At 36.3% G+C, this 15,667-nt stretch overlaps 1 protein-coding gene across 5 annotated transcripts in view; it reads left to right on the top strand.

Annotated features, from left to right (window-relative positions):
• Positions 1–15,667, top strand: part of GRM5 (glutamate metabotropic receptor 5) — a 262,379-nt gene that overhangs the window by 112,709 nt on the left and 134,003 nt on the right. For all 5 annotated transcript variants that reach the window (XM_069883330.1, XM_069883331.1, XM_069883334.1 and 2 more), the window contains one exon: positions 11,831–12,080. In XM_069883330.1, coding sequence (XP_069739431.1) covers positions 11,831–12,080 — 250 coding nt within the window. The remainder of the gene's footprint in view (positions 1–11,830; positions 12,081–15,667) is intronic.

Genomic DNA, 15,667 nt, shown 5'->3' with positions numbered 1-15,667 from the left:
CTTTGCTCCATCCCTGCCCCCAGTATTGCCATTCATGTTACCTAGGAATTTCTGGAATAAAATACATATGCTCACGAAAAATATGACATGACTCCTAAGCCTGCTCAAGGTTAATATTATTCTAAAAGGAACTGAAGAGATAACATTCTAACATTCTTGTTCTTTTACTAATATCATGGCGCAATATGTAGTAATGGTGTGGAGGAGTAATGTCTTAATAGCCATTTGATGGCCCAAGTGAAACATCTTGGCCATTTCAGTCTATGTCCAGATAAATCTGCCCACTTGTTGCACTGCCTGAAGGCAGGACAGTTTTGGTTTTTTTTCAATAGTTTTTTTTTTCAGTAGATCAGATTACTATAGAAATGTTTTGCTACTCTATGGATAAGTCGGTTAGATACTGTAGAGAGAAATATTTAATAAACCTATAAATAAGATGTCAGGAATTTGAGTTCAATTTTTTTCCCAACTGACTATTACAATTTCTATAATATGTCTAGTTTATTTTTCAGTTTATTATGCCATGAATTACATAAACACACACACATTCCCCCCAAAAATGAAAAAAAAAAAACAAAAAAAAAGATGGAAAACGATAAAACTGGAGGCTAGGGACTGATATTGTTATAGGCAGAAGAACAGAAACTCAAATAAACCGAAGAAAACACCAAAAACTGAAACTGTCTTCAGCTACAGCTATTGTCTTCCTGAAAGACCTCAGGCTAGATGCAGTAAGGAGTGTGTAGATCTCAGAAGTACATATTGCTGTATTTTTAGGTAACTGATCCTTGCTTTCGGATACCTAGGTCTTTATTTGGTACCCAAGCTCTCTGTATAATATATGGTTAGAGCAACATACTTCAGCTAATGGTTCAGAAATTCTTGGTGTTAAGAATGCACAAGAGAGCAAGGCAGGTACAGATCACAACATCTTTAAGTACTGTTGTTCACTTAGTTTCTCAGGCTGAACCTTGTCCTGAAGATAGAGTTTTATATTCTCTTAAGACATGGGTAGAAGAGGAGGTTAGCTTTTTTATGTCATAGCCTAATAAGTACAATATACTCCTAGGACATATCAAAAATTTAGGTCTCATTCCTCCTTAGCCTGAGTACATTTAAACTGATATGATACCAAAAAAGTGCCTTACTCATCAGTGTACAACCTATTTTTCTTGGAAAGAGGGTGGAAAAGACATAATACAAAAGAGTTGAGATCACAATCTATCTATCCTATTAAAATGGGTATTAAAGTCCTATTAAAATGTTCTTTCGGGTCAAAAAATAATTCAGGATGTGTGACTCATTTGAGATAGGGGTATCATATACATACTTGGAGACTTGAATGTGACGAAGACTTGATAAATAGTGATAATTTCAAATTGAAACAGTGTTAGGGCTTTAATGGTTCTCTTGGAGAAATTTGGTATATGTATAAGGTTTCAACAAATTGAAATGCGGCAGCACTGCGTATCTTGAAAAAGAAACTAAAGAAAGAGCTCAGCCAAGCTAATTTCACTTCTGAAAAGAAATATTAATTTTTTTTTTTCAAGAAACAGGGAATTTCATTCTGGCATCACAAATAAAGGACAATCTGTGTTCTCCAGAAATAAATAATATCAAGCTAACCTAGCATCCAGTTCTGAACATTCGTGAAGAATGAGTGACTGTAGCTTAAAATCATTAAATTTTTTATTATCACACATGTATATTCTTAAAAGCACACTAAGAAGGTAGGTATCTGTACTTCCTAGTGTTATCTACACAACTGACTTTAAAACTATTCAAACTGTATTTCTCCATGTTGCCTTTCCAACAGGAGAGAGGAGCTCAATGGCCTGCTTAGAGATCTGCTTTGAATCCATTATTAATTGATATTTCCAACATGAATTATGATAAATGGAGTATGATTATTAATTCTGTAAACAGTACCATGCTAGATGAAGCTGCTCCTAGAGCAGAATAATATGCTGTTTAAATACTGGATGAGGAAAGATTGACTGAGAAGCAGTTCTGCAGAAAAAAAAGACCTAGAAGATTAAAAAAGATCACAAGTAAAACTTGAGTCAACATTGTAGGTCTATTGTTAAAAAGGTAAATATATTGAAAGTAAACAAAGAGGTAATACATTTTAGAGATATGACACAATCTTTCAGTTCTACTCTGCTTAGACATGGGACAAGGTAGAAAAGCACCATATCTTCCTAAAACCAGCATATCATCCTAGATGGACAACATGAACTTATTGAAAGTTAACCACAAGAAAACCATGAATACCAAAAGACGTGTAGAAAACAGGACTCTCAGATTAAAACTGGACTGAAAGAAAATTAAGTAGAGACATGATAGTCATCTTCAAAACTGTTACAGACTTCTGAAAACATTAATTTGAGAAGCTATTCTCATATTTGATAGGATAAGACATAATAAGCTTACATTGAAAGAGAACATAGAAGAACAAGTGAAGAACTAGGGAAAGAAAACTTATGAAATGACTAGTTTGGCTTGGGACAGATTATCCAAGGTAGCCATGAAATCTCCACACTGTAAATACTTCTAAAATAAATAATTATTCTGTAATTATTTAATAAATAACTCTTGTTTTGTTCTAGGGCATCTTAGCCTGATACTTGGGTGACACTTTTGCATTCACCCCTAGTTTATTACTATATTTTCCTGCTTCTGTTTCTGCATCCAAAAGCTGAGGATGATAGTGTCCTACTTCATAATAACTTCTGAAGTTACAATTAAAAAAACACCTGTGCCCCTAACATATTCAAATGCATTTTTCAAGTATTCTTCTAAGTTGCAATCTTTGTTATCTGCCAAGAGGAGACGAATATACAACATGTTCCTAAAATCAGACTACCTCCAAAAAGTAGTTAGTCACACAGTATAGGCCTTCTCGTCCTACACATCATACTTCAAGAACGATTAATATGCCCCAATAAATTCTTATTATCTCCTTCAAAATCTTTTGACAAGCACTCCTGGGAAATGCAGTCATACATCTGCCTTCCAGTTACTACTCTGAATATTCATGGATTCCTGATAGACCTTGCTGCTCTCAGAGTTCAGATCGGGCGAGTCACGAAATGCAGTCTTGTCCCAAGTGAACAGACTGAATATGAATATGTCTAATCAGTTAAAGTGAAATTAAAGTGTTCTTTTTGGAGTAGCCTTACCATCATCTACAATTAGTGTGGGGAAATACTAGATGTTAGACATACACAGCGATTGTGGCTATAATAAACAAGATGTGCAGTCTGTTCAACCTAACTGTGGCCTTCATTGTTGTAACTATCTGTTTCTCTTAATCTATTATACATTTATTCTCACACCACCACTGCCAGGAAAAGGGTTTTTACCACCATTTCACATGTGAAGAGACAGGGCAGAAAGAGAAGCACTTTGCAGGAGCAACGCTAAGTATATGGAAGATTAATAGAAACTTAGTTAAAGCATGAAGGTGGTACCAAGCATATCAAAATAAATATGATTAAAAGACCAGGTGTTCCAAACAAGAATCTTCAGCGTGCGAGAAAGCCAGGCAAAAAAATCCACCTGGGAATGAGAGTGTGGGTGTGAAATAGGCAAAACAAAGTATCCTGTTTGTCTTCTTAGTTTGGGAACTGAAGAGTAGTATAAATCTGCTTGAAAGAGAGAAGCCACTGTACTTTCTTAATTTGACTTCTGCATGCCGTGATGATTAAAAGAATATGCTTGGAGAAAATTGTGAGATCTGCATCTCCTTCATCACCACAGTACTTACCAGAAACTCAAAAGATTAATTGGAAGTCTTCGGAGTCCAACTAATCCTTGAATTATGCTCCCTTTTGCTGCATGACTTCTGGTAGTGCTTATCTACTACACCAGCAGAACAGGACATCAGAAACGACCATTTGCAAACTATAGCCAATTTAAGAATTAATATTACATGAAGGTACGTTACAGGTCACGAATGTACAAAAGTGTGATGTTTTTAACTTGTAGAAGGGGTCAACTTTTTTGAGTAATATAATAATTTATAGCTTAAGCCAGAACAGGAACCAGGTCCAAATATTAGTGAAGAATCCCCAGAATGAATTGGAAATTCATTATATCCACAACGAAGTATACAGGATCATAGAAAGAAGTGTTCTCACTGCAAAGCCCTCTCCTTTCAAACATAGCATTTGCCTCCTGGAAGAAACAACCTCCAGTCCAATACTGTCAGTCTCATATGTCTTCATTTCTATCTGAAAACCAAACAAGAAAAGAGAAGTGTAAACTCAAATGGAAATAAAGAAATGTCAAGAGTATCCCTGGAGTTCACTAGGAACTGTGCTTTCATTAATGATATCATTTTCAAATGAAATGATACAGGAGATATGTGAGGCAAATGTCTTAGAGTCAGGTAGATAGAAAGAGCTACTTCATGAACAGAAAGAACAGAAAAATTTTAATCTCCCAGACTGAAAATCAGGAGAGTAGTCAGTGATGGCAGTATGTTTCTTCAAAAGCTGTCAAGATTAAAATCTTTTAGCAGACATTGGCATCACAGAGGACTTCAAACATTACTCAGTGGACAAGGCCACAGAGCTGTAGATATGCCAGTTAGCAGCATGGATCAAAGAAAGCATACAGAAAAGGCTGTTTCCAGACTCTTTCCTTTTCTCACATAACAACTATGTTTAAATGAGTTTTTATTTTAAAATTATGAAGTGATAATTTAAAAATAAACAGAAGTGGGGTGCATTAAACTGTGAAAACAGGTCATAATTTTCTGAAGAGGAATGAATTTACTGTTTCAAAAAAACCAAGAGAAGATGAGACAGAGAAGAGAAAATTTAAAATCAAAGTGATACTTTTGAGCTGCCTTAGATTAGGTGATAACGAAAAGACATCTTAAATTTTATTAAGTACAGTTATGTTTGGTGTAGATTCTATGTTACTAAAATAGTTTAAAAATTATTTATTTAAACTTATTTAGTTACCAGTTATTTATGAATGGGGATGTTCTAAATAACTTTGAATGAAGAATTCTGGTTGGAAAATACCTAGTAGCTGAAACTTCTGTGAAAAAAAATCACAGAAAAGACCTTAATTAATTTCTTAATTAAACATCCTGAATTTATTTATAAGTGTCCAAATATGTCAGTTAATTGGTTTTTAGTAAAAATAAACTATTTTCCTGATTCAAAATACATGTTTTGGTTTTATTTTACATTGTAGAATTTAATATGAAAATTTTATGAAATGATAATAAGTTCGATGCCAAAATTAAATTACAAGATCATTTCGACAAGTTATTTCAATCAGATTTAATTGAATTTTAAGAGAACTAGAAATGGGGTGTTTTGGTTATCTAATATTGTTATGCTTATGAAAATACTACTTGTTCATAAATACAGAAAAAGTAAAATCTTAAAACTGTTCACCAGAAAAGGAAAGTAGGTTTATAGTCAGTATGATGATGTGGTAACTAATGCTTCTTTATACTGACACACCTTGAACTGCAGTATATTCTTCTATCATGCCACCAGGGATACAGGCAATCCTTTTGGGTCTGTGTTTTATGAACACTCAGCTGTTTGAAGAGCTTTCAGTTTGAATAGAAAAGATGAACATTTAAGGCAACACATATATGAGCTCTCCATGAGCATACAGATAGCTAAGGACAGAGTCCTAACTGCAGTCATCAGTGGTTTATATCCCTTATAAGACCTTAACTGTTAGATCATACCATCTGAATCCCTTTGAGATTATCTGTGCTCAAGGAAGACACGTGCAGAAGTTTTGAGGATGGAGTAGGTAATATTCTTAAATTAATCACTGAGGGAATTTTTGCTTTGTGCCAGATTCTGCTGTTTTCTAATTCTCTGATACCTCTCCAAGCCCAGTAAATGTTGCCTGTCTGCTTTGCTTGATATTTCTTTGGAGAAACCTTCCCTTGACGTGATCCCTTGGTTCTGTGTGAGGAGTAACAGATGGAACTTCTTGACAAGACATGTCAACCTCACAGCAAAGCAATTATTGTGTGAGAACTAATTGCACGTAACAGGCTATATTATAGTCGAAAGGTCTTCTATCTTGGCTGCATGCTGTGCCACAGTTCTGTAGCAGCCTATGAAGCAGCGTCATAATGGCTGTTTCAATGTGCAGCTCCACATGAGGCATGAAGCTGGAGATACAACATGATGTTATGCTGATGAAAGATGAGTGGAACTTGTTCTGGGTTTATGTCCTTTCACAAGAGCAGCATTTGACTACCTGCATTCCCAATGTTAAAGATCAGTTTAGAAAAAAATAGTAGTATCCTTGCAAATGTGTGTGTGTACGTGTATAAATACGTGTGTGTACAGTATACACATGTATACTGTCCATGACATTCAGACTTTCAGATTGCATATGAGGAAAGAGCTGCAAGACCCTGAAGTTGCTACCTAGCACTCAAGTTAATTGAAAGGGAACAGCCTGATTTCTGAGAGATTATTAAGGAAAAGCTCTGGCTGGAGATATTTAGGTGGAATATATTTTGAGGATGTAGTCTCATTTACATTATTTTTTAGTGGACTGATTTCAAACTGACCTTTTAATTTTGTTGTTGTTGTTGTTGGTTTATACATTTAAACTTAGTATAGAAACTGAAATACCATTTTAAAATAATTTAACTAAAATATTTTGATTAAATGAAAACAAGTTAATTTTCTTCTTTTTTTAGCACACATAGAAAATCCAAGAATTTCAGGCACATGTAATTTGATTTAATTTGGGTTTTGTCCTTTAGAATGAATAACACTCTGTTGTACTGTTTGAGCTGCAGACAGAATTGTATGAGGAAGGCTGCAATTTTCGTAATGCTGTATCAGTGGCATGTGGTTGCTGTAGCTGCTCAAGAGATTTGGTATTATGTCCCTATTCTTAGTAGTGATGAAGCTTTAAAAAGCTCATACAGTCACAGCAGTTAAATGTGGACAATATCTAGTGGATAATGGAAATTGTAGGTACTATTGGTGTTTTACCATGATTAATCCGAATTGTAACAGAAAAAGAGACTTCTAACATTTCCATTTGAGAAACTATTCTACACTCCCATATCCTTGACTTTCAGGAAGGTCATTCTGGTAATAAATCAACACATTACTTTTCATAAATAACTTCCACTACTCCCATATGCATTTTCAAAATTATACCTACTTAGATTCTTTTTAGGTATTTCTGGCAAAGATCATCCTATTGATGCTAATGATAGATAGTAAAAAAACCCCAACAGAACAGCAAAACAAAGCTTTATATTCCCTGTATAGCTTACATAACATCCACTGACAATTTTAACCTGATTTGATTTCTTTTCTGTGGTTCTGATACAGCATAGGGTATTACTCTGTGTTTTGTTCTTCCTCTGCTCTAAAAATGATGGTAGTATTTCTGCTTAAATAAATATGCTTTTTGATAGGTAGGATTATTACCAGCTAAATTAATGATATAGTGCATATCTTCAATTTCACTTGAGCCTTCCCTTCTTTTACTTTGTGAATTTTCACTGCATCCTGCCCAAAGCAATTTTACATCCCAAATCTTGCCTAAAGATTGATTCTCACCTATGTTCAGTGAAATTCTCTAATAATACAAACAATTATCTGATAAAAATCTGCACGTGCAGCTAATGCTAAAAAAAAAGCACTTATATTGAAAAAGAAATGTGTCACATCCCAAAAATCCCCAAGAAGGAGGGAATATAGTTCATTACTCCATTTGGCTGCAAGGACTTTTTGTCTCGTATTGATAGCCTTTAGTGCAACAGAGCAGATGTCAGTGAATTCTGATCATTATTTTAAGATTAAAAAACTCACTGTTTTGCTGTGCAATGCAGATAAGTTGTTAACAGTTTATGTTCAGATAGTTTAATTGCCTTGATTGCTGGGCAGGAGAAGCAGCAAGAGCAGCCTGCAGTTTGCCTGACCCTTTTCTATCAGATTGAAGTATTATTATGTACTGTACTATATTAAGCTTCATGTGGAAAAAAAGCACAATCTGTTCTTTTTAAGCTTCTTAATAGTTTTTAGTTCTGACTCATTGGAAGTGGAACTAACAGATTGTTATAGTTAGAGTGTAGGTGGGGATGCATATGCTTGAGTTTTGAATAAAATTCCAACTCTGAAGCAGGGATAAGTCTTTTGCATGATGATGAAATAATTTTTTTTAAACAAGAAGAGACATGGAAGTAGCTTTTGAACTGGGCTTAGTGCCAGATGTTCAGGTAGGCAACATTCAGGGTTCAGGCTGGCATTTTAAAAGAACTTAGCTGCCAGTTGTTGCCATGAGTAGAGGACATATTTACAAAAGCCATCAACAGCTAGCAGCTCCCAACATGCCACCAACAGACTTTCAAGAGGAGATGAACATCCAGTGAAAAATTGTGATACCTGCTCCAGTAGAACTAGTCACAATATAGATGTGCCCATTGCCAAATGCTGAAATTGAGAAAGAGTTCAGTGGGGGAGGAGGAGCTTGAATATAAGTGGATCATACTTCAGCTCCAGCTTGTGTTGTTTGCTGAGACACTTCTGCTGAACTGGGACTAGTCAAGCAAAAGTAAATCAATCCCTTCTGCCTAACTTTTTCTTAGGATCTTTCTGCACATTCAGACATGGAAACAAAATAGCTACATAAATGTATCGCTAGGATGTAGGCAGTTTCCATCACAAGAGACTCACCAAAGATATTGATTTGGTTCCAGCATAGGGGTTCTAAATTAATTATCATTTGGAAGTGACATTACAAACTCTTCCACACAGCCAGGCTGCAGAAGTCCTTCTGTTGTCCATCCATGTGTGCAAGCCTGGAAGTCTCTGTGTCCTTCTCCTTGTGTCATAGAACTGGCTGAAGAGTGGAAACTGCCCTGTCAGTGGAAATTTGGTCTTGCTGTGGCAGTTTTATTTGTACTACTATGGAAATATCATGGTTCAAGAATCAAATATGCGTAAGGAGACCAGTTGTGCACCAAAAGTATGGAGATGCTCTTCCACTGTTATCCTCTCATCTCATCCTCGAGGAAGTGACGTGACCTAACTGCCCCAGTTTCGCATTCGCATTCCCTTAGTGCCCTACACACATACAGGTTTTCCACAGAAGAAAAGATAGCACTCAAGAAATTCATCCTAATACGTGGTGCAAAGAAGTTTAGCAGAAAAGATTTTATTTTTCCATCAAGGAGTGTTCATTATCCCCACAGTATAGCTCAAATTAAGTATATGTACCTCATCAAACCTCTTGCACAACAGGGGACTTCACTAGGAATAATTAATTAAGTTGAATTTAATCAGCAATGATCATGATAAGAGTTCCATCGGTGTATTTCTGTGAGCATCTTGGAGCAAATCTGCTCTCAATTTTCATCAAATCTCCTCTGAGCTCATGCCATAAAGCTATAGTTTTCCCTGTTGGACAACGCAGTCATTCTCAGATTTTGACTGCCAGGATGTTTTCCTTGCAAATATTAAGAACCCTTTTCTAGGTGGCCTTGGTAGTTTAAATTTTCCTCTCATTTCGGATGACACATTGCCTTCTGTAGGGTTTCACAAAATCTCCCTGTCTTGATACATGATTTGACTGTGGCATTTGTGACAGAGCAGCCTTTATTTGACTGGATGAAGAGTTAATGTACCTCATGTTCATTGTAAGACCTACTATTTTTCAGTACTGTAATTAAATCTATTCTCAGCTTTGTAGCAAGCGTCAGGGTAACAGTTTGTAAATTTCTAACACTTTCAAATGAAGAGTGCAGTATCTGCAACATTGAAGACATCCAGTTCTGTAAATCAGCTAGTCCTGGCTGTGAACTTTTCATTAGTAGTCTTTTGACAGAAAATGAAGCCTTCGGAGTCTCTTTGGGATATACTATGGAAAAGCAATTCCTCAAACTTCAAAATTCTATGGCAAAATTTGATATGACTTTTTCACTTTTTGTTTTCTGTTAGGAAAAAATAAAACAGAATATTTAATATTAATCAGATTGGCCTACATGAGAATAAGTTTAAACAAAGTGGTGTTCTGTCAAACAGCTGAATTTTAGTTTAGGTAGCCTCAGGGACTGGTGGGAGTCATATGTGACCGATCCCCGCTTTAAACTCAGTCTGACTTCTGAGGCTATAGCACATGTTTCATTAGGCACCACATTTTTGGCCTCTAGATAAACTCCTTCCATGTATCACAGGGATCACTTGATGCTCATATATCACAGGGAACATGGCTTGCCCTAACAGTGTGACGCATGTGGAAACACTGGGCATCTTATTTGCAGCTGCCAGGAAGCATTGCAACACATGAGTTTAAAAGTCATACATCATTTTGTCCAGGGACAATTTGCATAGTAATGGCCTTTCCATCAGGCCTGATCACAGCAGGGAGGGAAATGAAAATCATATTAGCTGAGGGGATCTGCATTCAGGTTGCTGTTCTGGTTGGGTACCATTTGCAAAGTTCAAGGTCTCAGTGATTCATTCACGATGTGAAATGAAGGTAATGACATTTCCTCTCTTCTGCTCTTTGCCTCCTTTGGTTATTCAGATGACAAGATCTTAAAATCTGAGACAGTGTTTTCCACATTCATGTACAGTGCTGAGCCTAATATAGCCTCTAAACTCTAGCACCAGAGCCACAGAGACAGTTCCCCAGGTGGGCAAGATGAATGCTTGGTGGCTCCAATGTCCAAGTCACAAACCCAGATTACAGTTAAAATCCAGTTGTCTGATTCTCACTGCTTCACATGCATTTTCACTGTCAGTACTTTTATGTACACGTAACTATCATGATAAAAGAAAGTATTTTCCTTACAGATTCTTCCATTTGCAAACTAACAGAAATAAGCAGAGGATCAGCAGTTTCTGGCAACAACATTACTTTAACACTCTCAGTCCTATGAATTTACTTACTTTGTTTCCATGGAATATTATGGAGGGTTAAGTCAATATTTTAGAGAAAGATTTCCTGCCTCAAAGGCCAGCTTATTTAAATGAAACATGAAACAGATTTAGACAGCCAGATGGAGGAGCACAGGGAACCAGAGAGACAATCCTCATCAAGATGATTGTCGGTGGTGTCAATACACCCACTGTTTAAGCATTGTGGCTTTTATGTAGGCCTGGCAATGATGAATTTTCCATAGGAAGATAGAATAAATAACAATAAATATATTTATATCTATCTGTTAAAATTTATTACCAGTTTATTCCACTGGAAAATAATAAAATGAAGTGCAATTAGTCCATCTGTGATCTCTGTAATGCAAATCCTCAATCTTTCCACTCACTCTCCTGAGTTACCAGAAATTCTTTCTTCACAGGATAAGTTTTACCTTTCAGCATAATTAAAAAATTCTTGCTTTTAAGATTGCATTATGTATAAAGTCATATTGTTATGAGTCATTGTTTTATTTGGTTTATATTCAAAATATTTATTCTGAACATATATTTTTAGATTTTCTGAAATAAAGCCCAGAGCACTTGACCACAGTTAGTCAATGCAAGAGAATCAAAAAAAAAAAAGCAATTTATACATACATTGTTGTAGATATATGGGACCAGAACTTCAAAGGTATTGAGGTACTTAACAGCCTTTGATTCCAACAGAGATGCAAGCTCCTAAACGGAAGTGAGATTTCTGGGAAAGCACATTGATCTTGACTTGGAAAATGGACTAATAAATTAAAATGTTATTTTATTTTCTTTTTTAGGATTGGTACACTAATCTCTATGCAGATATGTTATATATTCTTTACAATATTTGGTGTTTCAGAAGAAAAGCTTCTGCACATTTTCATACATGCATGTGTGTTTCTCTTTGCATTTAGGAAACTATGGTGAAAGTGGAATGGAAGCTTTCAAAGATATGGCAGCCAAGGAAGGGATCTGCATCGCACATTCCTACAAGATCTACAGCAATGCTGGTGAGCAGAGCTTTGATAAGTTGCTGCGAAAGCTTCGGAGCCACCTGCCCAAGGCAAGAGTGGTTGCCTGCTTCTGTGAAGGCATGACTGTGAGAGGGCTCTTAATGGCTATGAGGCGCCTGGGACTCGCTGGAGAATTTTTGCTGTTGGGCAGGTGAGTAATACTATACAACTATAGACAGCCTTTTTACTTAGTAGGGAAAAACAATAAGACAGTCCAGTCAAGCATACGTAAAACACGTACTCATGGATCTTCCTATACATGCTCATATCTTAAAGATAGACAGTGACGTCAGCCATGTCATAATGGTACTTAGTCTACAAAGATATTGCACCATTCTCATGACATGCGAGGCAAAAACAAGACTGCTTGGCTGGTCTTAATAGCATTCTGGAAGGGAAGGCTGATGTACAAACCTTTGATTTGTATCATCCATTTTGTTCACAACAATTTAAAATGTATCCTGTACACATACAGCCTAAAGCTGTGCGTCATTCCAGTAACACTGTGTTATGAATTGCTGATGTAGCCTCTGGGTGGACCTGAAATAGAACTTTCCAAAACAAAACTTTTTAACCATCACCTTTTCTTCCTAAAACATTGTGCTGACATGTGCATACTGTCCTATAGACAATATACAGATAATGATTTTTCTTAGTTCAATATCAATGATTCCTTCCCTAGCCACCTAGCCACCAGCAGGAACAGATGCTGTGCTAGTAAGGAGGGAAGTAAAAGATATTGATGTAAATCTAATGGGATCTTTGTATTTGCCACTTATTCAACAAGGGGAACCTAAGTAAGAGTAGAAAAATTGTGTGTTGACCACAAACTGGAGAATACCAGGAATCAGCTCATGTGGTGTGTTGCCTTTCCAGTGCATTATAAGCTAGTTATCAGGATTCCCTCTATAGTTACTGGAGAAATACAGGATCTTCTTAAACCCCTTGTTTGTAATATGGACATTCCAAGTAGCTCAGAGAAATCACATTCTAGAACACAGCTTGTACAAAGACTGTCTTAATGACTAACTTAGGTGAAAAATGTTTACTTGCTAGTTGTTTAAAGTGGAACAAATTCCACTTCCACTACATCTACCTGAATCTGATGCCACATGACCTTTGTCATCTTCTTTTATCCTAAACACAAGAAGTTGCCAATTCTCTGTAGCAGCACCCAAATTTAGAGGCAAGTAAGCGTTATTTTTAAAAATATATGTTGGCCCTTAACTTCTCCAGACTCCAAACCAGTGTTATTTTTTTTATGGGATTTGTTTATGTACAACAGTGATAAATATAGTCCTTCAAGATGCTTTTATGAACAAAGACTTCAGGAACTGGTGACTCCGATTAAGAATTGAGCAATACAGCTTAGCTGTTCAAAAAATCAAGGACTAGAGAAAACTGATTTGTTTTTTTTTGGTGAAAAACTACCTGTTCCTTCCTGCAGAGGCAGCTACCATGCCTAATTCTAAGAAAGTTGTTATTCAATACCTGACTTTCATTCAGTAAATTGATAACTATTGCTTTTCTCAGAAGTCTAAGCTGTAAACTGTTTAAAGTTAAAACAAAGCCTCTTAATTCTACCAGACTATTTATGTGTGTCTGTGCTTGTAGCAGTACTATACAATTTATTTGTAAAAAATGTAGCATGAATGAGAAGTGTTTACAAAGAAAGAAAATTAGATGGGTGGGGATTTTTTTCTGTCCTTTCTGTTTATTGACAGAGATTTCAAGGCAATGGAAGAGAAGTGGGTCTCAGACATAGGTTAACGTGTCCCCATTGCACTTACCTTTGCCCAGCTAGAGTGTTTCTATGGCTGCATCAGACAGCTGATGATGCCTGAAGCGATGCATTCTGTCTACACGTGACTTCAGACTTGGGGAATCCCAAGGATCTAGGAGCCACCCATCTCCTTTCAATAGATGTGTTTCAGATTTGGTATTAAAACCAGCTATAAGCCAGTAATAAATCAACTAGCTTTGGCTACTGAGGACTTCTGTTTTGCTTTGAGTCACCATTAATCAGGAGAGTGGACAGGTTTACATCCCTGCAGCACAGCAAGAGTCATCCAGAGTGCGAGATATTGTGAAGCAGTTATTTATGTTCCACAAAAGTGTTCATTCTTACAAAAATGTTCTCCTTCTGCTGTTGGACACTCTATGCTTTTCAGCAGAGGGGAAAGAAAAAAGCAAATGAAGAATGCGCATGTAGCTTACAGGACAGCTTCTTGATATAGATGGGATGCAAGGCAATAATGCCATTTTCCATTGATGGCCTGACTTCCTGAAGGGATTCAAAGTTCTGTTTTCCAGTACCATGATGTGCTGTGTCCTCACTCAGATTCAGCTGTTTGGCTCCATTAACTATGAGTATTTTACTGGTAGTCCAGAACTATGCAGATTGGTTAGTTCTGTGGAAGAGCCTAAGGCTGACCTGGGATAGATGTAACACTAGGACTAACAAACATCTTACAAGCTGATTATGGACATTTTTGTGCATCATTTATATTGATGAAAAAGGCACTTAGCAAGATTTTGAAAAGAACAGATTGTTCAGAGGACACAGAGTGGAAAGAGCTACATCTGAAAAAGAAGAAGGCTTATAGAACTAATTTCTCTTGTGAAGTTAGGCAGGAAAATGGACTAGGAAAAGACCTATACTTTCACTCTTGCTTTGATCCTGGTGTTGTTCTGGACAGCCCATTCGACTGAGACAGTTATGAAAGAACACTCCAAGTGTAGGGAGAGTGCCTGTCACTGAAAGCAACACTCTCACATAGAAAACATAATCTAACAGACAGTTATACGTTACCCAGCAAGCACATTTTTCTTCCTCCTTGTTTCATGAAATGAAGTATTATTTTATTTTATTGCCAAATGGACAGAAAGAACTAAATTCCTTAAGTTACACAACCATTCTATGGGAAACCTCAAGAAATCAACATTTTTGCTTCCTCTTAGCTTTTTTTTTATTAGATCCATTATTTGAGTTGACCTCTAATATTTCCAATCTGAGGCCTTGCAAAAATATTAAGATTTTTTGGAGTGTATGGTTTTCTTACAGCACCTGTTTTATGCTCAGATAAACAGAAAATGGAGTGGCCAAGGAGAGTATATATCAAATAAACCACCCTGTAGAGCTCCAAGGGGAGCAGAAAAGATATCCTTCAATAAATGATCCAGTCTTGAGATACTATTCAGTACCTGAAATTGCATTGCCTGCCTGTGACAGAGATGAAAGATGGCAAGTCACTAATGACTGTAGCATTCTAGAGCTTTTTGATTCATGGGAAACATTTCAAGTTCTCAGCAAATATTTACCTCATGCACCTTAAAGATTTAGACTTAACCTCAAATAAAAAGGTGAGTGTGCTGACTTTCAAGGTGAAAAAACCACTATGTTAACCTAACTGTTATTCAGTTTAATTGAGATGTAGACACTGGACTTCATCTGTTTGTCCTTATCGCTTCTGTCATCTCCAAATCTTATGCCATGAGATCTCCTTGCAGATAAAATTCATTAGAGAATGAAAAATAAATTCCCATTGTAGAATAGCTTTGGGACATATTTCAAAAAGAAACATGGAGTGTTAATTGTGTTAACAAAACTAATTTTGTTGTGGGTGAATTTCAGCTGTTCTTCATTTTATGAAATAGTCACCATCCTCTTGACTACAAGTGTCTTATACTTGAACAAAACCTCTGTGATAACTCTCTCCAGTGACAAATTTATCTGAT

The sequence above is a fragment of the Phaenicophaeus curvirostris genome, chromosome 1 (genome assembly GCF_032191515.1).
Source record: "Phaenicophaeus curvirostris isolate KB17595 chromosome 1, BPBGC_Pcur_1.0, whole genome shotgun sequence".
Taxonomy (NCBI): Eukaryota; Metazoa; Chordata; class Aves; order Cuculiformes; family Cuculidae; genus Phaenicophaeus; species Phaenicophaeus curvirostris.
This window is presented reverse-complemented; position numbering and strand designations above follow the sequence as displayed.